We start from the raw sequence: 20,674 nt of genomic DNA on the forward strand, positions 1-20,674 counted from the left end.
AACAATGCATCATCAAACAATGAAAGACTTGACAACATAATTCTCCCAGTAAAAAGTAATTTTAGCTCCTCAGCAAATCACACCACACAAACTCACCAGCATTCAACTTTCTTACAAGATGGGAGAGAACAAGAGGAAAGAGCATGGATGAACTTTCTGCTTCTCACATTTTGCTGTTTTTATGAGGCAGGTAGTAATTTCTTGATTGATCACACCTGAACTCAGGTGCCTAATAGGCTCAATGTCAGCCTTCTCTGCTGCATGAAGTTTTTTTTTTTCCAACGTTATAGAATGTCAGAAATCGGTAGTGACCCGCCTCCTCTCCCACATTTATAATGTGAACACTGCTGGTAGAGGTTTTGTCTCTGCTGTCAGGTAAATTAGTTGTGCTTTTCCATAAAGGGTAATGGGACCGAAAATGAACACAGTGCTCTTGGCCCTGGAGACACTGATGAGCTGGAGAATAAACAGACTTTCATTGACAAGCCATGGGCACGCTGAAGGATCAAGTCCTCAACACACATAACATCCACACAAATCTCCCTCACCTCCCCTAGACACACCACCCATGAACCATGCATCCATTCGTCATACTCACAGAAATAGTAAATATCTTTCTTTGATGATCCAAGCACCATTTCACTGAGCAAATACTCTGCAAATCTGTTGTCCAGAATTTAGATGTGAGGCCTCTGGTTTAAGTATAACCCTCGTACTGCTATTTATGTATACCGTTTTTCGGTGTTAGATATTTTATTGGCTCATTTTAGTACAGACTAGAGACAGTATGTAATAACTACCAGGTATAAAAATTACAGTATGGTACCCCCTGTTGAAACAGTTATACTGACAGCTGAATTTTGAGGCCGTGGGTTTGATTTTTGTTGGTGAAGTTAGTGTCACATTGGTTGTGCCTTGTTTACATAGTATCAAGCTATTTTGTTAATTATATTTGCCAAATGCATTCAAAAATATTAGGCTACCATTGGTGCAATGTAGAAAGTGGCAGATCGTTGATGTGTTGCAGACTAGATCACTTATAAGAATCACCTGTGTTCTACCCAATATTTTGCCATACTTGCACCCATGGCCCAATCAGAGCATTGGTGATTGTTACATCACTGGATGCATATGGCATTTTCCCCAGGGAGCAGCCAACTCTTAACTATAGAGCAGTAGCCAAGTGTCAGTTTCCAACTACTGAAAGTTGAAGATTGGCTGGCCAGCCAGTCAATGTTTAGACTACCCCAGTGTCAACCAAGTGATAATGTTTTTACTCAAATTTATTAATTCAACCATTTAAAATGACATAATACAATACATTAAAACTCTTGGGACTGAGTGTCTGTAGCGGTGCTGTCATGCTTTGACATCTTGGTCTTCTTGGGTAGGAGGCTGGCCTGGATGTTAGGCAGCACTCCGCCCTCTGAGAAGGTGACCCCTGCCAGCAGCTTGTTCAGCTCCTCGTCGTTCCTGACCGCCAGCAGGATGTGGCGGGGAGCGATACGGAGCCTCTTGTTGTCGCGGCAAGCGTTCCCAGCCAGCTCCAGGATCTCAGCGCATAGGTACTCCAGGATGGCAGCAAGGTAAATGGAAGCGCCGGTGCCAACTCGCTGTGCAAAGTTGCCCCTCTTCAGTAGCCTGTGGATACGGCCCACTGGGAAAGTGAGTCCTGCTCTGGAAGACCTCGTCATTGAAGACTTGGCCTTGGGCATGGCTTTCTTCCCACGGCCAGACATCTTCAGTCTGAGGGAAAGATAACAAGCTCTTTGCAATGCCACTATACAACTGTTTGAGTAGTGGTCTTAAACCATGTGCCATAGTGACCCAGGAGTATGCAGGTTTCCATGGTGGTGTTGCATGAAGATGTGTAGACTTTTGGGTCACAATGCCACATGGTTGAAGAAAGATTGGAGTTTCGAAGCGCCAACACTTGTTAAATGGCCTACATGTTTACACATTAGAGCCAACACCAGCTTAGAATAATGCATCATCAAATAATATTAAATAAAGACACATCTGTCAATAAAAGGTAGTTCTGGTCCCTAAACTAGCAAAACCATAAGAAAATGATATTACCACTCACCAGTATTTTCCAGCTCTTTGCAAGACAGTAAACAAGGAAAGAGAACAGCTGAACGTTCTGCTTCTTACAGGCTGCTGCTTTTATATGAGGCAGGTAGTAATTTTTTGATTGATCACACCTGACCTCAGTTGCCTAATAGGTTCCATGTCTGGCTCCTCTGCTGCATGAAGTTTTTCCAACATTTTCCAGCGTTAGAGAATGTCAGAAGTCTGTAGTGACCCACTCCCACAAGTATAGTAATAAATAATGTTAACACTGTCAGGTAAAATAGTTATGCAGGTCTTAGTTGTACTATTCTAAAGGATAACCTGAACAAACATGAACACAATTTTGTTGGCTGTATGAAGGTGATGAGCTGGAGAATAAACAGGCTCTCGAGTGCCATTGGCAATCTGAAGCCTCAGCACACACACACACACACACACACACACACACACACACAAATAGCAAATACCATTCTTTTAATGATCCCAAGCACCATTTCACTGAGCAGCTACTCTGCAACTCATTAGCACAGTATTCAGATATGAAGGCTTTGGTTTACTTAGACTGCATTTATTAATCCCCATTGCTGCTACTTCTGTATACCACTTTTCAATGTTTGGGCCCATTACTTTATTACTGACCCAACAAGCTATTTTACACCTATCATACTGGGCCACATACCTTGGTGCAGACTAGAGACATGGAGCACGGGGTGGGCGTGCCGGGCGTGGACGTGGGTGTGGGGGTGCGGGTGGTAGACGTCGTGGACGTGGGGGTTGCCTCCAGCGCTCTGGGGGTTCAGACTGTAGGTCCAGGTGTCGGGGAGGGCGGCCGGAGGCGGGAGGCCGGCCTGGGAGAGAGCGTGGCTGGCCCACAGGGCTCCGTCGGTGGGGTGGAAGGAAACAGGGCTGGGGGAGAGGTCCGGATGGACGGAGACGGAGACGGAGACGGAGACGGAGACGGAGGGGAGGCAGGGGCTGGCCTGGGATGGATACGCGCTGTTCCAAACAGAGCTGCTCTGGCCCTCGGAGAGAGACACACCATCTGGAACACACAGAAAAAGATTTCTAGATGACTTTACTCATTCCCCAAGGGTGCAATTGTCCTTTCTCTCTCTGGTTGGTCAGTCAGGTTGTAGCGACCATGGAGCAGGTAGAGATTTAAGTGTCTTGCTCAGGGATACTTAGGCAGGTATGGCCACACAGGGGCTTGAACCTGGGCCCTCTTGTTATGGGACCAACCAATAAGCCACCCTGCTGCCCCATTGCTTACGTTCATCAAGAAAGATAAGCCTTCAAAGCAAATCAAATAGTTGTCTCTTCCATCATTATCTGTCATTATCTATCTGGACATTATTTTCTCAAATTCGCTGCCCCTCTCACCTTTCCATAAGCCGGCGGTGGCCGAGGCAGACGGCTGGGTGACTCGGATGGGCTTGGTCTCGCCGGTGAAGGTGCTGGACTGGCTGAGCGCCCGGGAGAAATGCTCGTCCACCACGTCGCCGATGTCGCCTTGGAAGTAGGTGAACAACACGTACCGGGAGCTCAGGTACTCGGCCTCCTCCGGCTGGCTGCTGTCCTTGGAGGTGGAATCGGATGTGGACCCACCGCCGGACCCGGCTCCCGGTGCTGCCGGACCCCGCCGGAGACCCTGGTCCCTGGGCAGCATTCCCCCTCCTCCTCCTCCTCCTCCTCCTCGCTGCTGCTGCTGCTGCTGCTGCTCCACACACTCCTGCATCTTACTGTACACACTCAGCTTCCTCTGAAGAGACAGAGAGAGAAAGAGATTAATTGATTTCACTGTCTGAGAAGAGAAGAGAAGAGAAGAGAAGAGAAGAGAAGAGAAGAGAAGAGAAGAGAAGAGAAGAGAAGAGAAGAGAAGAAGATGACGAATCATCATGTCATTCGTCAACACTTTTCACAAGCCAGCATACAATCTCAGACATTTTCAGAAGCCAAAATGTTACATATAAATGCCCAACCAATCATTCATAACAATTTATATACTGCATTGTCATTTTCCATTATATTGCTGTTTTGGTGCCTGAGAGCCTGAGAAGAGAAGAGAAGAGAAGAGAAGAGAAGAGAAGAGCAGAGAAGAGAAGAGAAGAGAAGAGAAGAGAAGAGAAGAGAAGAGGAGAGGAGAGGAGAGGAGAGGAGAGGAGAGGAGAGGAGAGAAGAGAAGAGAAAAGAAGAGTTCTTTCAGACTTTCTGGCATGTGATGTTTGTGTGATGGGCGGTTACATGGTTCTTGCTGACTGACACTAATCCTACATTGGCCTGGCAGATATGCTTCCAATTTGTTTTGGACATCTGTATGGAAGGTGAGCTAGATTTGACCTGGCAGTGCAATTCAGAATTTGTGTGTGGGTTGTTGAACTCTCCACCCTTGTTGTGTTACAATTAGTCAGAAATGTATTCAAGATTATGAAAGCGTGCAATATGCTTGGGAGAATTCTGAAGCCCAGTGAAGAATACTTGACATAGCTTCCAGTTCTGGGGGGTTCAATTATCCGCCCATTACATTTGAAAGAAATTGCACATGAACTACTGCATCCTCTGTATATACTGTACAAATCTCACATTGTATTTTCATCTTATTTTGTAGCACATGTGTGCAGAAAGGCAAGGACATTAACACTAGTCCCATTTTAAAATATGCAGCCAAATATGGGCTAGGTTTAGTATGACTTTTCCTTTCTGATATGCACGAGTAGGTTATCCTTGGTAAGACTTGACTTTAAAGGTTCAAGTTGATCAAATAGTCTTTTATTTTTATTTTTTTATTTTTTTATTTATTTGGGTCCCCATCACAGTCAGTTGAGTCCAGTTTTAGCAGCTTAATTAAAATTCACTTTACTGAAGTTAAATAGAAATGTAAGCTATTTACTTGGAGGATGATATTTGTATTTTATGTATTGTATGTGTTTCTAATATGCATCATGGTGAGTTTAATGTCTCCATAACGGACAAACTGGCAACCATCATTTGTCATGTTATGGGCTTCGCCAACAGGTGGCAGCAAATGGCTCAACTCAGAGTGTCATTGCTCGGGGAGCCTCACTGGTCACACTGGTCAGGACAATATTCAACAAGCTGGCCAATCTTTTTCATGTTGAGTAAAACGTGGCAGTGTACATGTTGTCCCCTGGCTCACTGGTCCGGCATGCAGACCACCAGAACGCACAGGGTCACACAGAGTTCTCATTTAATTTAACTGTGCACTCATACAAATTTTCAAACAATCAAACAATCAGCAATCTTTAATAGTTGTACAGTGAGTAATTTTTAGTGTCGTCTGAGAAATCTGATGGGATAAACACTTGACTGGATACTCATGGGGCAGATGTACAATGGGTGTGTGTGTGTGTGGTTGGTGGTTGTGTGTGTGGTGGGGGTTATAGAACATATTTGCCCTGGGGCCCCTACTCTAGACTCAATCCTGGACACGCAGACACACACACACACACACACACACACACACACACGCTTACGCGAGCCATCAATTTCAAATTATGCTATTCAGATTCAGTTTTTCAGTGCAATTATTCAAGTTAAACAATACAAATTCAAAGTATGTGATTCAAATTCAGTTTTTTAATGCAATTATTCAAGTTGAGCAATTCAAATTCAAATATAAATAATTCAATTTCAGTTTCTAGTGACACATATTTCTGCCCATAATCCGCCAATTCTATTATTTTATAACTCAAACCATTTTAAGCTTGTTGCATTCTATTCTAAGATATCTATTTGCTCAGAGCATTTTGTTCCCAGACAGAAAACGTTTTAGCATAGGCCTGCTGGAAATTAGGCAGACTCTCAATTATCCAAATAGCCTGCATTATTTTGACAGAAATTCATTACTGTGGTTGCGTCATGAACCAGAAACAGCTACAGTTATGCTATCACTTGTATACATAAAGCTTCTTCTTATATATATATTATATGTTTATACAAACCTGTGACTCGAGCCTTTGGTCGTGCTTCGACATGTTGAAAACTGGTGGCGTTCAGCTCGGAGTATCATGTCCAGAGAACTGAAGGGATCTGGAATTTTCGGGCCAAAAACGTGAAAAGGAGTTCTGTGAATCTGCACTCGATTGCTCTTCCTCAACGACCAGGATGTGTGTCTCAGTAAACTGCAATTGAATTGCAAGAACTGAATTTGAACTGTGAGAACTGAATACAGTTTCAGAGCAAATTAATTCAATTTCATAATATTACATTCAGTTTCAAGTTTATTGGAATTCAGTTTCAAACTAATAAATTCAATTTCAAATTATGCTATTCAGATTCAGTTTTTCAATGCAATTATTCAAGTTGAGCAATTCAAATTCAAATATAAATAATTCAATTTCAGTTTCTAGTGACACATATTTCTGCCCATACTGGTGGCTGTGTTCTGAACACTGCAAAAAAATATTAAGGCAGTTCAACTTAAAAACATAAGTTTCCTTGCTGCCTTTAAATTGTGAGTTGACTGAAGTAGTGCTGAATAGTTAGGTCAAAGATCATTAGTTAGTTGTTCTAATGTAGAAAAGCTAAATGAGTGAACTTAAGACAATAAGTTCCATCAACAAATGTCTAGTCATGCTGATTTGTGTTTCCAAGTTGAATGCATTAAAGGGTAACTTAGGTATTTTTCAACCTGGACCCTATTTTCCCATCTTTTTGTGTCTAAGTGACTAAAGGGGACAACAATTTTTGAAATTGGTCCAGTATTGAGCGAGATCGCTTCAGCCGGCAGCCACGAAACGGGCTGCAATGTAATCCGACGGGGCAAATGCGAACCGTCAATGTACGTCCACTAAAAGTGCTTTTTTTGCCACTGACAGGCTCAGATTGTTATTATAAGTGTCTGACAACATGATGGAAAGGACCCTACAGACAAATAAAACGTTTTTCTTTACCTTTCGCTTGATCCAGTCTGTTTGTTATTGTGTGCAACCAAGTCTTATAGGGTTATATCCTATTTCACAATAAAGCCTACGCTTAAAAAACACAACACACCAGCCTATAGAAAGAGTAAACTACAATGCACCATGTATGTACCAAGCTGCACCTACTATGTGTCCAAGTCTGACTTTGGCTCCGTTAATTTAAACCGAGATTTAACCAGTTAATTTTTAACCGAGACCGGGGCCAACAAGTCGTTCAAACTCTCTAGACAAAACCACGAGACATACAGACATGTATACAGACATACAGACAGTCTAAATAACTAAGTATAATAAATAAATATATAATTATATATAGATTATAATAGGAGATTGACTTGGTTACACACAATAACAAACAGACCGGATCAAGCGAAAGAAATAACAATCTGAGCCTGTCAGTGGTAAAAACAATCACTTTTAGTAGACGTACATTGACGGTTCACATTTGCCCCGTCGGATTACATTGCAGCCCGTTTCCCGGCTGCCGGCTGAAGCGATCTCGCTCAATACTGGACCAATTTCAAAAATTGTTGTCCCCTTTAGTCACTTAGACACAAAAAGATGGGAAAATAGGGTCCAGGTTGAAAAATACCTTAGTTACCCTTTAACTGATGAACTGAAATCCAGTGTTATTTATTTTTTTCTCACAAGGTTTGCTAGGTTTAAGTTCGAGTTCCTCTTGCATCACATGATTATTACACAGTTCAGCATATAGTATGCAGCTGCAATACACTTACTTGTAGTGGATTGTACTTGCCATGTGCATCAGAGAGAAACTTACTTGATTCTGAATTCCCAGATACATAGATAAGATAGATAGTAGATTTTATCATAGCTTTTTATTTATTTATTTGGTTATTTTTTTAAATCAGAAATTGGCCTATGATTCACCAAACATACATACATACATAACAAGTCTCTATCCTGTCACTTCATTCAAACCAAAAGAAGGAAGAGTTTCTGGAGAGGTAAACTGAATGCAATGCATACTGGGAAGTCTACTAATAAACTAACAGTGTTGAGTTTAGTGAATGCTTTATAAGGTGTTCTTTCAACTCATAATTTTAAGTCACAAGATGTGAACTCATGATTTTAAGTCATGAAGCGCATAACTAGCACTTTTAAGTTGAAATTGACAAACATCTATATATACATTGTGTTAATGGATAAAGATGAGTTGATTTCACTGGTAACACTTTACAATAATGGTACATTAATTAACTAACCCTTAATTAACAGTTAACTAATGTGTCTGGTAATCATTTACTAATGGTGTTCATGTTAACTAAGGTATTAATGTATACATTATTTAATAGTCATCTTCATAAACTATTATAAATTAATACCTTAGTTAACATGAACATAATTAGTAAATTACACATTAGTTACCTGTTAATTATGAACCATTAATTAACCCTTAACTTAGTGTACCCTTATTGTAAAGTGTTACCATTTCACAAAATTGCACTATGAGTTTTTACAGTGTATGACACTTCACATCTGTCATGGTGCATAAAAGTGTTTTTTAACAGGCGGCCCCAGTGGGACTTGAACCCCTAACCCTGGCGCTGTTAGTGCCTTGCTAAACTCAACCGCGCTAAAGGCCCTTCCCCAGTGGGCGTGCGTAAATGGCCCCAGCCCTCTCCAAATATAACTCCCCTGCAAAAAAAAACAGAAAGAAAGAAAAGAAGGAGGAAAAGAAATGCTCACCCAATCAGAAGCGCTCGGAAAACTTGTCAGAGTGGAGTTTTTTTTTTTTTTGGGTACAGTGTGTGTCTCTTACCGTTTTGATCCGTTTTGGGGCCCCAGGTGGTGGAGCGCACAGCGGGAGCCGCATTGTCTATATGCAAACTGGACGACATGGCCATTGTACGCGCTCCGGCATATATGGAGGCACCGGTGGCACGGAGGATCCAGCCCGTCTGAAGTCTCGAGGAGAGTCGCTTTCGGCTGTGTTGTGTGCGAGCGTGTGTGTGTTTCTCTCTCCGGACTCTCTGTCTTCTTAACAGCCCTGGTCCGTCGCTATGAGTTGCCTGGATGTGATGTACCATCAGAGTTATGGAGCGCACTACCTGCCTTCAGCGGCGTACAAGGCGGCGTACTATCACCAGCATCACCAGCAACAACAGGTGAGTTCTTGATCTAATAATAACTGAGATGCTGACTTAAATCGCGTAAGCCTATAATATATTTTAGATGGGTAGCCAACTATCCAGATATCACAGCAAAAATTTAAGACCTTATATACGTATATAGGCTATTAGAGGAATACTATCGTGATACTGTAGGATAAGACACTATAAAGTACGATAAGGCCACTATAAACACACTATTGAGTACCACAGACTCAGTAGTTCCTATAGGAATATTATAGTGATTTTTCATGAGGGAAGTAACCAGGGCATTCTTTGTATTTGGTGTATAATCAACTTTCATTATCAACTTTTCATGTCACCCAGGATAAAGTGAGTTCTTAAGCTAAGAGTGTCATACTGATGATATATCTTACAAACTACTACAAACTACAGTAGGCCTAGTCCTATAATACATTTTAGAAGGATACTGCAAGTAGCACAGCAAAACTGTAGGAATTCCATGGTAAATAAAGTGATATCATAGGCAATAACACTAGGAAAAGGTCACTATGAACTTTCTATTGACTGTTGACAGACAAAAAGTCCCTATTAGAATATTTAGAAAATATTTGTTTTTGTTAGTCAGACGGGCTTTTCCTGTTGGACGGCTGACTTTAGGGCGCCGCTCAGTGTGCCCAAAACTTTCTTTGCGCCCCGCACAACTCTTAACTTCCATTTCTAACTTGTGTCCTTTTATTCTAAAAATCATTCTGAGTGATTAAATTCCTGTCTGAGCCTTGGCATTCACCTCAGGTCAGGCGTAATGACACCGACCTATTAATCCTCCAGGCAAATGGTGATGTAATGACAGCCACAGTCAGTCACTCAGGAATGTTGGTGAGGCACATTGAGCATTACAAATAGTTGGAATGTAGTTTGGAAAGTAAAGGAAGTCAGCCTCACACATCTCTCAAGCGCCCCTTCAACAAATGGATCCTAAAATATTATTTAACGTATGGATACTATTTCATCTCTCACTTAATGACTATAACATGTAAAGTCTAATTTTATTACAGAGATGTTGAAAATAACATTTAGACACTATTCAACTGAAATATGACTGTTCTGTTCAATTCTAGTATATCCTTTCCCCTTCTCCTCTCCTCTCCTCTTCTCTTCTCTTCTCTTCTCTTCTCTTCTCTTCTCTTCTCTTCTCTTCTCTTCTCTTCTCTTCTCGGACAGTGAAATCAATTAATCTCTTTCTCTCTCTGTCTCTTCAGAGGAAGCTGAGTGTGTACAGTAAGATGCAGGAGTGTGTGGAGCAGCAGCAGCAGCAGCAGCAGCGAGGAGGAGGAGGGGGAATGCTGCCCAGGGACCAGGGTCTCCGGCGGGGTCCGGCAACACCGGGAGCCGGGTCCGGCGGTGGGTCCACATCCGATTCCACCTCCAAGGACGGCAGCCAGCCGGCGGAGGCCGAGTACCTGAGCTCCCGGTGCGTGTTGTTCACCTACTTCCAAGGCGACATCGGCGACGTGGTGGACGAGCATTTCTCCCGGGCGCTCAGCCAGTCCAGCACCTTCACCGGCGAGACCAAGCCCATCCGAGTCACCCAGCCGTCTGCCTCGGCCACCGCCGGCTTATGGAAAGGTGAGAGGGGCAGCGAATTTGAGAAAATAATGTCCAGATAGATAATGACAGATAATAATGGAAGAGACAACTATTTGATTTGCCTTGAAGGCTTATCTTTCTTGATGAACGTAAAAAATGGGGCAGCAGGGTGGCTTATTGGTTGGTCCCATAACAAGAGGGCCCAGGTTCAAGCCCCTGTGTGGCCATACCTGCCTAAGTATCCATGAGCAAGACACTTAAATCTCTACCTGCTCCAGGGTCGCCACAACTTGACTGACCAACCAGAGAGAGAAAGGACAATTGCACCCTTGGGGAATGAGTAAAGTCATCTAGAATTCTTTTTCTGTGTGTTCCAGATGGTGTGTCTCTCTCCGAGGGCCAGAGCAGCTCTGTTTGGAACAGCGCGTATCCATCCCAGGCCAGCCCCTGCCTCCCCTCCGTCTCCGTCTCCGTCCATCCGGACTTCTCCCCCAGCCCTGTTTCCTTCCACCCCACCGACGGAGCCCTGTGGGCCGGCCACGCTCTCTCCCAGGCCGGCCTCCCGCCTCCGGCCGCCCTCCCCGACACCTGGACTTACAGCCTGAACCCCCAGAGCGCGGGAGGCTACCCCCACGTCCACGACGTCTACCACCCCCACCCCCACGCCCACGTCCACGCCCGGCACACCCACCCCGTGCTCCACTCGTACCCGGCCCACGGCCCGGTGCTGGATCCCAGGTTCGGTCCTCTGCTGCTGCCCGGAGTGAGGAACCAGAGCCAGCCGGCCTCCAGCCCAGGCAGCCATGGCTCCCCCCACAGCGAGGGAGTGAAGACGGAGATGGATCCCAGCAGTAACAGCCCCATCGCGGCTCCCTCTGCCACCTGGACCCCTTCGGCCCTCCACGGAGCCCTGGACGTCTATGACTCAGGTAGCTACCAAAATCCACCAGATCGTACGCAAGCACAGAACGACACGAATAATTCTTGCTTAGGTTCACTTGTATTCTAACTTGAGTGATAATAAACATGATCATAACTTTATCTTGTTTCTCTCATTCTCTGCAGCTCTGGATCAGGACAAAGCCAAGGCCTCCGTTTGGTTCTAATGGACAGACTGAGTCAGAGAACGGTTATCGATTGCTCCTGTCTGCAACGCAATTCACAGCAAAAGGGACCCATGTGGCTTTCTGAGTCTATGGCTGCAACATCAGCACTGTAAAGACAATGGAGATACATGCATACTGTATCTGAGACTGCGACTGCTGCACTGTCCACACCAGTCAGTATGGAGATGAACTCAGGCATGGACTTTGATGAGAATGGTCTGATGCTTTGGCCCCTGAAGAGCGATAGAAACAGACTACTAGCTGTGTAAAGTAGCAACGGGATGACTTTTCCTTTTCATGTAATGTGGGACCCACGTGGTTCTGTTTCAAGAGCCTGATTTTGAGGATCTTCATGTTTTGTTTTGTACAGTAAATATTTGTCGGTGACTGTGAATTATTTTGTGTACAGTTTTGTCACGCTAAGTTGTTGTTTGCTGGCTCAATCCTGCTAAATTGTTGCTTAAATGCTGCCTTTGCTATTTTGCCTTCAGGGAGCGACTGTGTAGTGTAAATATGATAACTGTGAGTAATAAATTGCTAAGTTCTATTGGCAAATACTGGTTCTTATTAAGCATAAGATCAATCAATTCCCCAACAATCAATATAACTTCTATTCTATTCTATTCTATTCTATTCTATTCTGTTCTATTCTATTCTATCCTGCTTCATGGAAATAGTGTCTTATAAACCCATGAGTGCTGGGCACTATTAAGGATTAATCAATCAATCAACCAACCAACCAATCAATCAATAAATCTGTGGGGCTGGGATATACTATTTGGATAATTCAACTTCAAATCAATTTAGAGGGTTTGATAACAAAAGTAACAACTTATTTTTTTTATTGCTAACTGATATTATTACTGATATTCAAATTTGTTAAACTTTTTTTTACTGGGAAAAGTAATAATATCACTGTAATGCCTTACCACCTAATATTGGTGGAGATTAGCTATAGTGCATTACAGATACAAACATAGTCCAATAGCTGGTAACCAAAGAAACTGGGTTATTATTAGGAATAGAGATACTCAGTGAATTGGCTGTCATCTCACTCAGTCCCTCCTGCTAAACAGAGTTTCTATCTGCAACATACAGTTTGGGCCTGATGGGAGCTGAGCTGCAGTAGAATGGGGAGTGGGTTGCATTCCACAGACAGTTATTGTAAGATACCATGACATGTCTGTTGCCTGTCTGTCTCCACACACACACACACACACACACAGAGGAATGCATTTCCTGTCTGGACAGGAAGCTCACCAGAGAATGGCAGACAACTCAAACACCACACACGCACAAATACACACATTTCAGATATCTCTCAGTTGAAAAACTCAAGACTTGCACACACATCTACACACACATCCATAGGGCAGACATGGCTTCATGCAGGCCGACAGACTGGAGATCTGTGTTTAAATGAAGGCCTGCACTGCTCTACTCCACTGTGAAGAATGTGAGGAGTGATCACAATGTACTATGGCGTAAAACTGAACATTTTATTCTGGAAAAAAACACAGCGCTTTAAATATTTCAGGGTCGGGCCAGTGCCAGGACCAGTATTACTTGTACCCATCCTGATATAACCGACAGCTGGGCGAGCTTGTGTAAGCATGGCCGTGGGTTTGAGTGTGTGTTCATGTGTGTGTGTGTGTGAGCAGTCTGACCAGGTGGTATGATCAGCAGTAGCAGCCCACTGGCATTCCAGCGTCCTCCCCCACGTCTTTCCCTCTCTACTGTATTGTAACTCCACATAACCCGCAGCAGGCCAGCAGGGGCTTTCATAGTCTCAACACAACAAATCTGGAACTCAACAGCTGGGGTTCCATCCAAACTATCTTGTAAGCAAACACTGTTTTTTGCTTCAACCCAGCCAAAGGAAACGTACCTACCCCAAACTTTATTTGTTGCGTCCTTTCAAAAGTTCAGTTAAAATTCGCTTGACTGTTGGATGGAAACGTAGCTCATGTGGCATTTTCAAATCAGAATATTTATTATCTTCTCACATTCTCCCCACTGTTAGTCATTGGAGTCGCTGTTTATATGTGTGTGAGCATTTTACACAGGCCAAGAGTGGCCGCCCTGTAGGAAAAACAAAACAAAAAACAAAATATTAACTCATGCACAAGACATGCAATCATACAATATATAATATATGATATGTAAGAACTACAATATACTGTATAAGACGTGAGCTCAAGTTGCATGAAATGTGCACAGTAACCCTTTTGTAATAAGGTTGTCTTAACTAATGTTAGTTAATGTATGAACTAATGTTTAACTAATACTTAACTAAGGCATAAACACATTTATTCATGTTAATAAGCTATTAACTAAAATGGATATAAAACGTGCACAAGTTAATATATACAGACCTTTTCTTTCACAGCAGAACAAATCCTAAAGTCATGGATTTTGATCATGGCTTAATGAGTATGTTTACATGCACACTAATAATTAGATCTTAACCCGATTAAGGCAATGCTCTGACTATTGGAATTGTCATGTAAATGTATTTATCTGATTATCTGAATAGGAGTAAGGTAATCAGAGTAAGCAGAACCCAGTTAACAGACCTAGATTTCTGCATTTTTTCCAATTTAATAGGACATGATAACGCCTTAGATTCCTTTTGGCTTTTTCAAAATGCACATGTCAAAGGTCACTACAGACACAGTAACCTGGATGTTGTATTTAGGCCTACAAAGCAAACAACATGGCGCAGTGCAGTGGAGTGAGGAGCGGTAGATTGATTATTAAATGAATTATTGAAACCCATGCCTGTCCTGTATGTAATACTTCTCCACTGATACTGATGTGCCTTGTGTTGTCCAAACTTTAGCCGCTGTCATTTATCGCTCTGACAGCCACAATAAAACACCAGTGATCACAGTGAAGTGAATCGCTCTTCTGTTTTACAAGCACGGCCTCTTGTAGTTCAGCGAGGGCCTTTCTGCCACTGCCATGCTAATCAGCGTTTAAAGAGCGCTGAGACAAGACCATTCAATGTCAGAGCTCACAAATGGAGAGAGAGAGGCTGGAGGGGGGGGAAGCAGGGAGGAAGGAGAGAGCTACAGAGGATTAGAGACAGAGTGAAGAAAAGAGAGGAGAGATAGAGAGAAATAAGAAGAGACGGAAAGAGGGAATGAGAGAAAGAGGCAGAGAGGGAGGTAGAGAGAGACACTCCTGCAGAAGGAATGGGTAAAGGTTATTAACTTGGAGGTTAGACTAGAATAGACAATGATCCCTTAACTCTCCTCTCCTCCCCTCTCCTCTGCTCTCTTCTCCTCTTCACTTCTCAGGGAGGCAGAAAACGAAGGAAGGGGGAAATTAAATAGGTGAAGAGGGCAAGAGACATCAAGTGAAGGAGAAAGAGAGAGAGAGAGAGAGAGAGACAGAGAGAAATGAGAAGTGTGGAAGGAGAGAAAGCAGAAAGAGAAACTAACTCCTTTCCTCTGGAGCTCCTCATTAGCATTAGCATGTAGCCTCTGCATCAGCATGTAATGTACTTATATGCTAACAGGCGTCCTGCTGGCAGGCCGGGGGAATCACCACAGGCACTTCCACTGCAGGAAGAACACTGAAAATACAGACATGGAGGTTAAATAAAAGGGAATTAATATGTGAATTATGAATGAGCGAAGGGGGAATGAAAGATTCGGGAAATGTTGCGTGTGTGTACGGTTCGAGCGATGATAACCGGCTGATATCTGATTTATCATAAAAGGCCAATATCGGCCCCAGGTATCAGTCTAATCCCAGTAGTGTGCTTGTTGGATGTAGTGCTGATTGGCTTGGTGTATAATTTGGTGAGTAATGTTGCTGAATCTGGAGGATAAAATTACAGTTCTCTGCACACAAACACACACACTTACATACACTCATACATGCACACTATGGTCCTCCATGGGCCCACACAATTGAGTATGTATTTACAGTACATGTATCCATACATACACATAGACACACACACACACACACACACACACACACACACACACACACACTGTGAGGCGGAACCAAATGAGAACAGGCTGAGCAGAACCCAAAGCCAATCTGTGCTGTAATGTTAACTCCATTAAAAATAAGGTTTCACTGAAATTTGAAGAAAAATGGTTTGAAAATGTTCTGTCAAAGCCAAAAATTAGGACATATGTGCATATCAAACAGAATTTTGGCCCTGAATTATATGTTACATCTCGTTTATCTAGAAGCCAAAGATCTTTGGTTGCACAGTTGCTGGTATTCTTCCTCTGGCCACTGAGGTTGGTCGATTCAAAAATATTCCGGAGGAAAACAGTGAGTCCAGTCCAAGTGAGTCATTCTGTAACACTGCAGCCTCTTCAACTTGCTGCCTTGATTGGCTCTTTTGTGATCCAGATTTATTTCTCTTTTCCAACAGAGAAACACATTAATTTTGACAAAAGGGAGGAAATACAGTAAGAGCTTTATTTATTTATTTATTTATTTATTTTCATCTTCTTGGAATCCGGAGCCCGAGAGCCTTATTGTTGGGTCCAATGAGCCCGGCATGTACTTAGCATCCTATTAGCGTGGCCTTCTTAACCGAGCCCCAGCTCTTTTCAATTTAATTCACCAATAACTCTGAGCATGTACTCGAAGGAGGAATGGGGAAGAAGATGGGGAGGAAGATGGAGAGGAGGGCAGAGGAGGGTCAATATTCATGACAACATACATCTCTTCCAACTAGACTAATGCAAAAACTTTAATATCTGATGGAGGCAAAAGACACCGTCGGTCAGGCGGCGTCCCTCCTGTTGCCGGCTCAGCAGCTGCAACATGTACAGACTGGAACATGGGACTGACCAGATGGAAGCGGGGAATCAAAGAACTGCCGTGATTTGTCTTGAACGAGTCACTTGTGGTGTAATTACACAAACTGATTGAAAACGAATTGGTTTGGTTGATGAAAGAGTATCGAATAATGTGATGTATGTGCTCTCCTATAGGGTTCGACCGATATGTGACATCACGACCAAATTATTATTATTATTATTATTATTATTATTATTATTATTATTATTATTATTATCATTATTATGATCCTGGATTTGGATGGAGAGTTTTTTAAATGCTGTTTCAAAGGCTTTTCCACCCTGACACAAAAACAATTATGGAGGAAACACTCAACATTTGTCACTTTTTTGATTTGTTTGATATGAAAATGGACAAATTTAAAGTTTATCTGTACAAAATATTGGAATATTGATTTGGCTTGAACTGAACTGAACTGAACTGAACTGAACTGAACTGAACTGAACTGACTCACTCATTCACTCCGCAAACTGAATTGAATTGAATTGAATTGAATTGAATTGAACTGAATTGAATTGAATTGAATTGAACTGAATTGAATTGAATTGAATTGAATTGAATTGAATTGAATTGAATTGAATTGAATTGAATTGAGCGGCAAAAGGGAGAGAGTCCAGAGAGAGACGAAGAAAGAGCGACACAGAGAGAAACAGCTAGTGAGAGAGAGAGAAAATAGAGAAAGAGTGTGGCAGAAAGGAGAGAGAGAGAGAGAGAGAGAGAGAGAGAGAGGTAGAGGGCTGATCAGTCATAACATGGCCCAGCTACACATTCCAGAGTAATTGAGCGGATGATTAGTCTAACAATCAGCAACACAACGCCAGCTGTCCGAACACCAAACTACACAAACACAGAGATCAGGATGGAGAGGAGAGGAGAAGAGGAGAGGAGAGGAGAGGAGAGGAGAGGAGAGGAGAGAAGAGGAGAGGAGAGGAGAGGAGAGAAGAGGAGAGGAACAAAGGAAAAGAAAGGAGAGGAGAGAGTAAAAGAGTAAAAGAGGCATATGGCAATCATAATCTCTCCTCCTGCCCCATCCCTCCTTCTGCTTCATCCCTCCCTTCTCCCTTCAAACGCTCCTTTTCTCTCACATCCACGCGCCAGCTCCTCTCCTCCAAATCACAGGGGTAATTAGAGCTAATTTGTCCTCCTCGTGCGAGTATTAGGGGTATTAGGGGTATTAGTGCGCGGCTCAGCTTTCACCACCCCGTTCGTGTCAACAGGGCCGCCTAATGAAGCATGCCGGGAGTGTCTGAGAACACTTGTCCCGCTGATTAACTTTGATTCACCAAGTGTTCTTTCTGTTTCAAGTGTCACCTGATTCTTCATTAACAAGCAGTGGGGAACACCCACATGCTCTGGTGCGAGGAGAGAGGAACCCAAACAGTGGATTTTCCTAACATTTGTCTTAAAAATACACTTCTCAAGTTCAGCGTTGGGTGGCACTTCTCAAGTTCAGCGTTGGGTGGCAAAATGTTAATCATAGGAGCTTTTCCAGTAACAAGTGGTGTAACAACTTGCTATTTAAATTACAGTAATAATATTACAGTTATAAACCACAGAAAAAGAAGTAATTACTGATCCCATCACCCCATCTAAATATCAGATTGAAGCAGATTAATTGTATGCCTAATGCTTTATATCCAATAAAGCAGAAATACCATTAAAATAAACGCACTGCACCAGTTTCTGGTATGAAACCCTGTCGGGGGGGAATCACTGGACTAGATGGATTTAGATCACTACAATCCTTCTAATCAAATTTAGATTAGATTAGATCATTAAAGTTTCATCTAATCTAATCTAGACTGGATGAAACTTTAATGACCCCCGTGGGGAAATGGGGTCACAGCAGCAGAGAATAGGCAGATAGAGAGTGCTGAGGATGGTAAAACAAATAATTACGTCAGCCGCAGATACTGGAAATGATAGCAAATAAAAAATAAAACAATACAGCGTTGTCATTGACAGATTTTACAGTTTGTAGCCCATGTGCAAGTGCATCACTAGTAGGAGAATATGTACTGTATACTGACATGTATCCAGACCTGCCAATGTGCACCAAGCTATTCACATGATGAAATATTACAGATGAAGGTAACATATGTGCAGAAATGTGTCCAGATGTTCACATTTTTTGTATGTATTTTTTTACTCTTTGGGGATTTTTGGAACTTTGGATCAACCTGCATGGGCTGCTGAATTAGTTGCATTTTTAAAATGACTTCTTAAAACTCACTTTTATAGACTTAGCTCTTATTAATGAACTTTAATGACTTCTTATTAGTTGTTTTGAATGTCCATTTTACAGTTTACTTTTATGTTTCTTGCCTTGCTTTCTCGCTTTCTTGCAATTGTACATGTTTTTTTGTCTTTTGAAAAGTGCTATATTTAATTAATTAAAGAGGATTATTAGTAGCAGTAGCAGTAGTAGCAGTAGTATTAGCTCTAGTACTAGTACTACACAATATACTGGTGTACGTAACAACTCGATCAGACAGCTGACTGACACGGTTTACCAGTTGACACCGTTCACCGCCTTGTTCTCTCACAGCAACAGGAATGCGCTGAAATTCCCTGAGCACGGCCTCAGATTTATCACTTCAGGATGTTTAATTAGGACCTGGCATACAAAAAGAAAAGGCGTTCGTCTCTGTTTCAACCGCAGGGCCGGTGTTTATGTGTACAGTCCCATATGGCACGAGGGAAGGAATACTTGCGCAGGGCCGCGATGGCGAGCGCGGCGTGCGTGAGGCAGCGGCCGAGAGCGCGCCGCTAAATCACAGTTCAATACACAGTCCCACCGCAGGCTCAGATCAACGCTAACGCCTGTTTACAATGTACAGTAAGAACATCCACCCATAACGCAGGCCAGCCGCATTCCTCTGCCTGCCCACACACACTGCAGCCAGGGTACATGATGATGCCCCCTCCCTCTCTCTCTTCATTCTTTCATTTTCTCATTGCCTTACATTGTCTCTTTACATATTCATTTAAGTGCCTAGACACTTTCTGTACATACAGTATGTATGGCATTCTGTAGACCTGGTAAAGTGAATGCAATGCACATTTTGCACATCATGTATTTATGCTGTTGTTGATCTTATATTTTTGTGATGTATACTGCATCTGTCTTGATATTTTTAGAAATTTTCCTTTATTTTCACATATATTTTTCATTCACGTATTTGTCTCACTATGTTCTACTGCTGTTATTACTGCTATACATGCTGTTATTCATATATCTCATTCTTATATTTGTACTATTTGTACTTACATATTTTTTGCTGTATCCTATTACTATCTGCTGCAACAACCCAATTTCCCACATCATTAAAGTTTCACCTTATCATGTATTGTCTTTCAAAATAACAACCAAACTCCACCAGAAATACCTAATACTGTACAAGGGGCAACATAAATCCAAGCTCATTACAGTAAATCAAGCCTAAGCTTCAGTGGGGTGTTTTTCAGGGTGAGGATGATTACAGAGAATCTGACACTGAATATCACCAACTTTAAAGACTGACACACCTCTGATCAGCTAGCGATGTCAAAACTGTACACGAGTCAGAATGAATAAATTAATGAATGAATGAATAAATGAATAGATATCTCAGAGGGAACCTGGCAAGATGTATTTCTGGCAAGATCTGTATTTCGCTATTAATGAAGTCTTATTAATGATATTTGTGAATTTGCCATAAGCCAGGGAATGCATTTCCCTCTGTATGTTTTAATAGAAGATATATGGTGTGACCTCAGTGATGTGACAACGTAAAACACTGAAAAATGTATCAGTGATATGAGTGATACATAATAAATTGAGCTCAGTCGACTTTTCCTGGACAAACAAAGGTTAAAACACACAATTAAATACTATGCCTTCTCTAAAGGGTGTAGAAGCTCAAACTCCTCGCTCTGAAGCGTTCGCTGCTGAGTCCCAAAACCCTTCTCCCATCAGAGGGAAAGGCTCTCCATTCATAAAGGCCAGAGGAGCAGCAGCAGCAGCAGCAGCGGTGGTGGCTCTGTCTGTCAGCTC

At 42.5% G+C, this 20,674-nt stretch overlaps 3 protein-coding genes across 3 annotated transcripts; 1 reads left to right on the forward strand and 2 right to left on the reverse strand.

Moving 5' to 3' along the window:
* Window positions 1-1,322: 1,322 nt before the first annotated feature.
* LOC139647855 (histone H2A-like) lies at window positions 1,323-1,739 on the reverse strand. The gene has a single exon (XM_071523846.1). The coding sequence runs from the start codon at window positions 1,737-1,739 to the stop codon at window positions 1,323-1,325; it is 417 nt and encodes a 138-aa protein (XP_071379947.1).
* Window positions 1,740-2,377: 638 nt separating this feature from the next.
* On the reverse strand, window positions 2,378-8,881 carry LOC139647859 (transcription cofactor vestigial-like protein 3). The gene is made up of 5 exons (XM_071523851.1): window positions 8,797-8,881; window positions 4,115-4,122; window positions 3,454-3,832; window positions 2,753-3,115; window positions 2,378-2,394 (listed from the first exon to the last, which is right to left on the reverse strand). The coding sequence occupies exons 1-5, from the start codon at window positions 8,879-8,881 to the stop codon at window positions 2,378-2,380; spliced, it is 852 nt and encodes a 283-aa protein (XP_071379952.1).
* vgll3 (vestigial-like family member 3) lies at window positions 8,826-12,319 on the forward strand. Its single transcript, XM_071523849.1, has 4 exons — window positions 8,826-9,142; window positions 10,369-10,735; window positions 11,074-11,625; window positions 11,762-12,319. Exons 1-4 carry the CDS (start codon window positions 9,038-9,040, stop codon window positions 11,800-11,802), a joined length of 1,065 nt encoding a protein of 354 aa, XP_071379950.1. The 5' UTR covers window positions 8,826-9,037; the 3' UTR covers window positions 11,803-12,319.
* The last annotated feature ends 8,355 nt before the right edge of the window (window positions 12,320-20,674 follow it).

This window comes from Centroberyx affinis, unplaced genomic scaffold, assembly GCF_046629955.1.
Source record: "Centroberyx affinis isolate AG114_WGS23_722 - 3 ecotype Tasmania unplaced genomic scaffold, CSIRO-AGI_Caff_v1 ptg001127l_1, whole genome shotgun sequence".
Taxonomy (NCBI): domain Eukaryota; kingdom Metazoa; phylum Chordata; class Actinopteri; order Beryciformes; family Berycidae; genus Centroberyx; species Centroberyx affinis.

Excerpts from the sequence above, each read along its gene's own strand:
- LOC139647855 (XM_071523846.1), bottom strand. The coding sequence starts at position 1,739 with ATGTCTGGCCGTGGGAAGAAAGCCATGCCCAAGGCCAAGTCTTCAATG.
- LOC139647859 (XM_071523851.1), bottom strand. The coding sequence starts at position 8,881 with ATGGCCATGTCGTCCAGTTTGCATATAGACAATGCGGCTCCCGCTGTG. Across the intron at positions 3,116-3,453 it reads CACCGCCGGCTTATGGAAAG|ATGGTGTGTCTCTCTCCGAG; the intron begins GTGAGAGGGGCA and ends TGTGTGTTCCAG.
- vgll3 (XM_071523849.1), top strand. The coding sequence starts at position 9,038 with ATGAGTTGCCTGGATGTGATGTACCATCAGAGTTATGGAGCGCACTAC. Across the intron at positions 9,143-10,368 it reads AGCATCACCAGCAACAACAG|AGGAAGCTGAGTGTGTACAG; the intron begins GTGAGTTCTTGA and ends CTGTCTCTTCAG. Across the intron at positions 11,626-11,761 it reads CCTGGACGTCTATGACTCAG|CTCTGGATCAGGACAAAGCC; the intron begins GTAGCTACCAAA and ends CATTCTCTGCAG.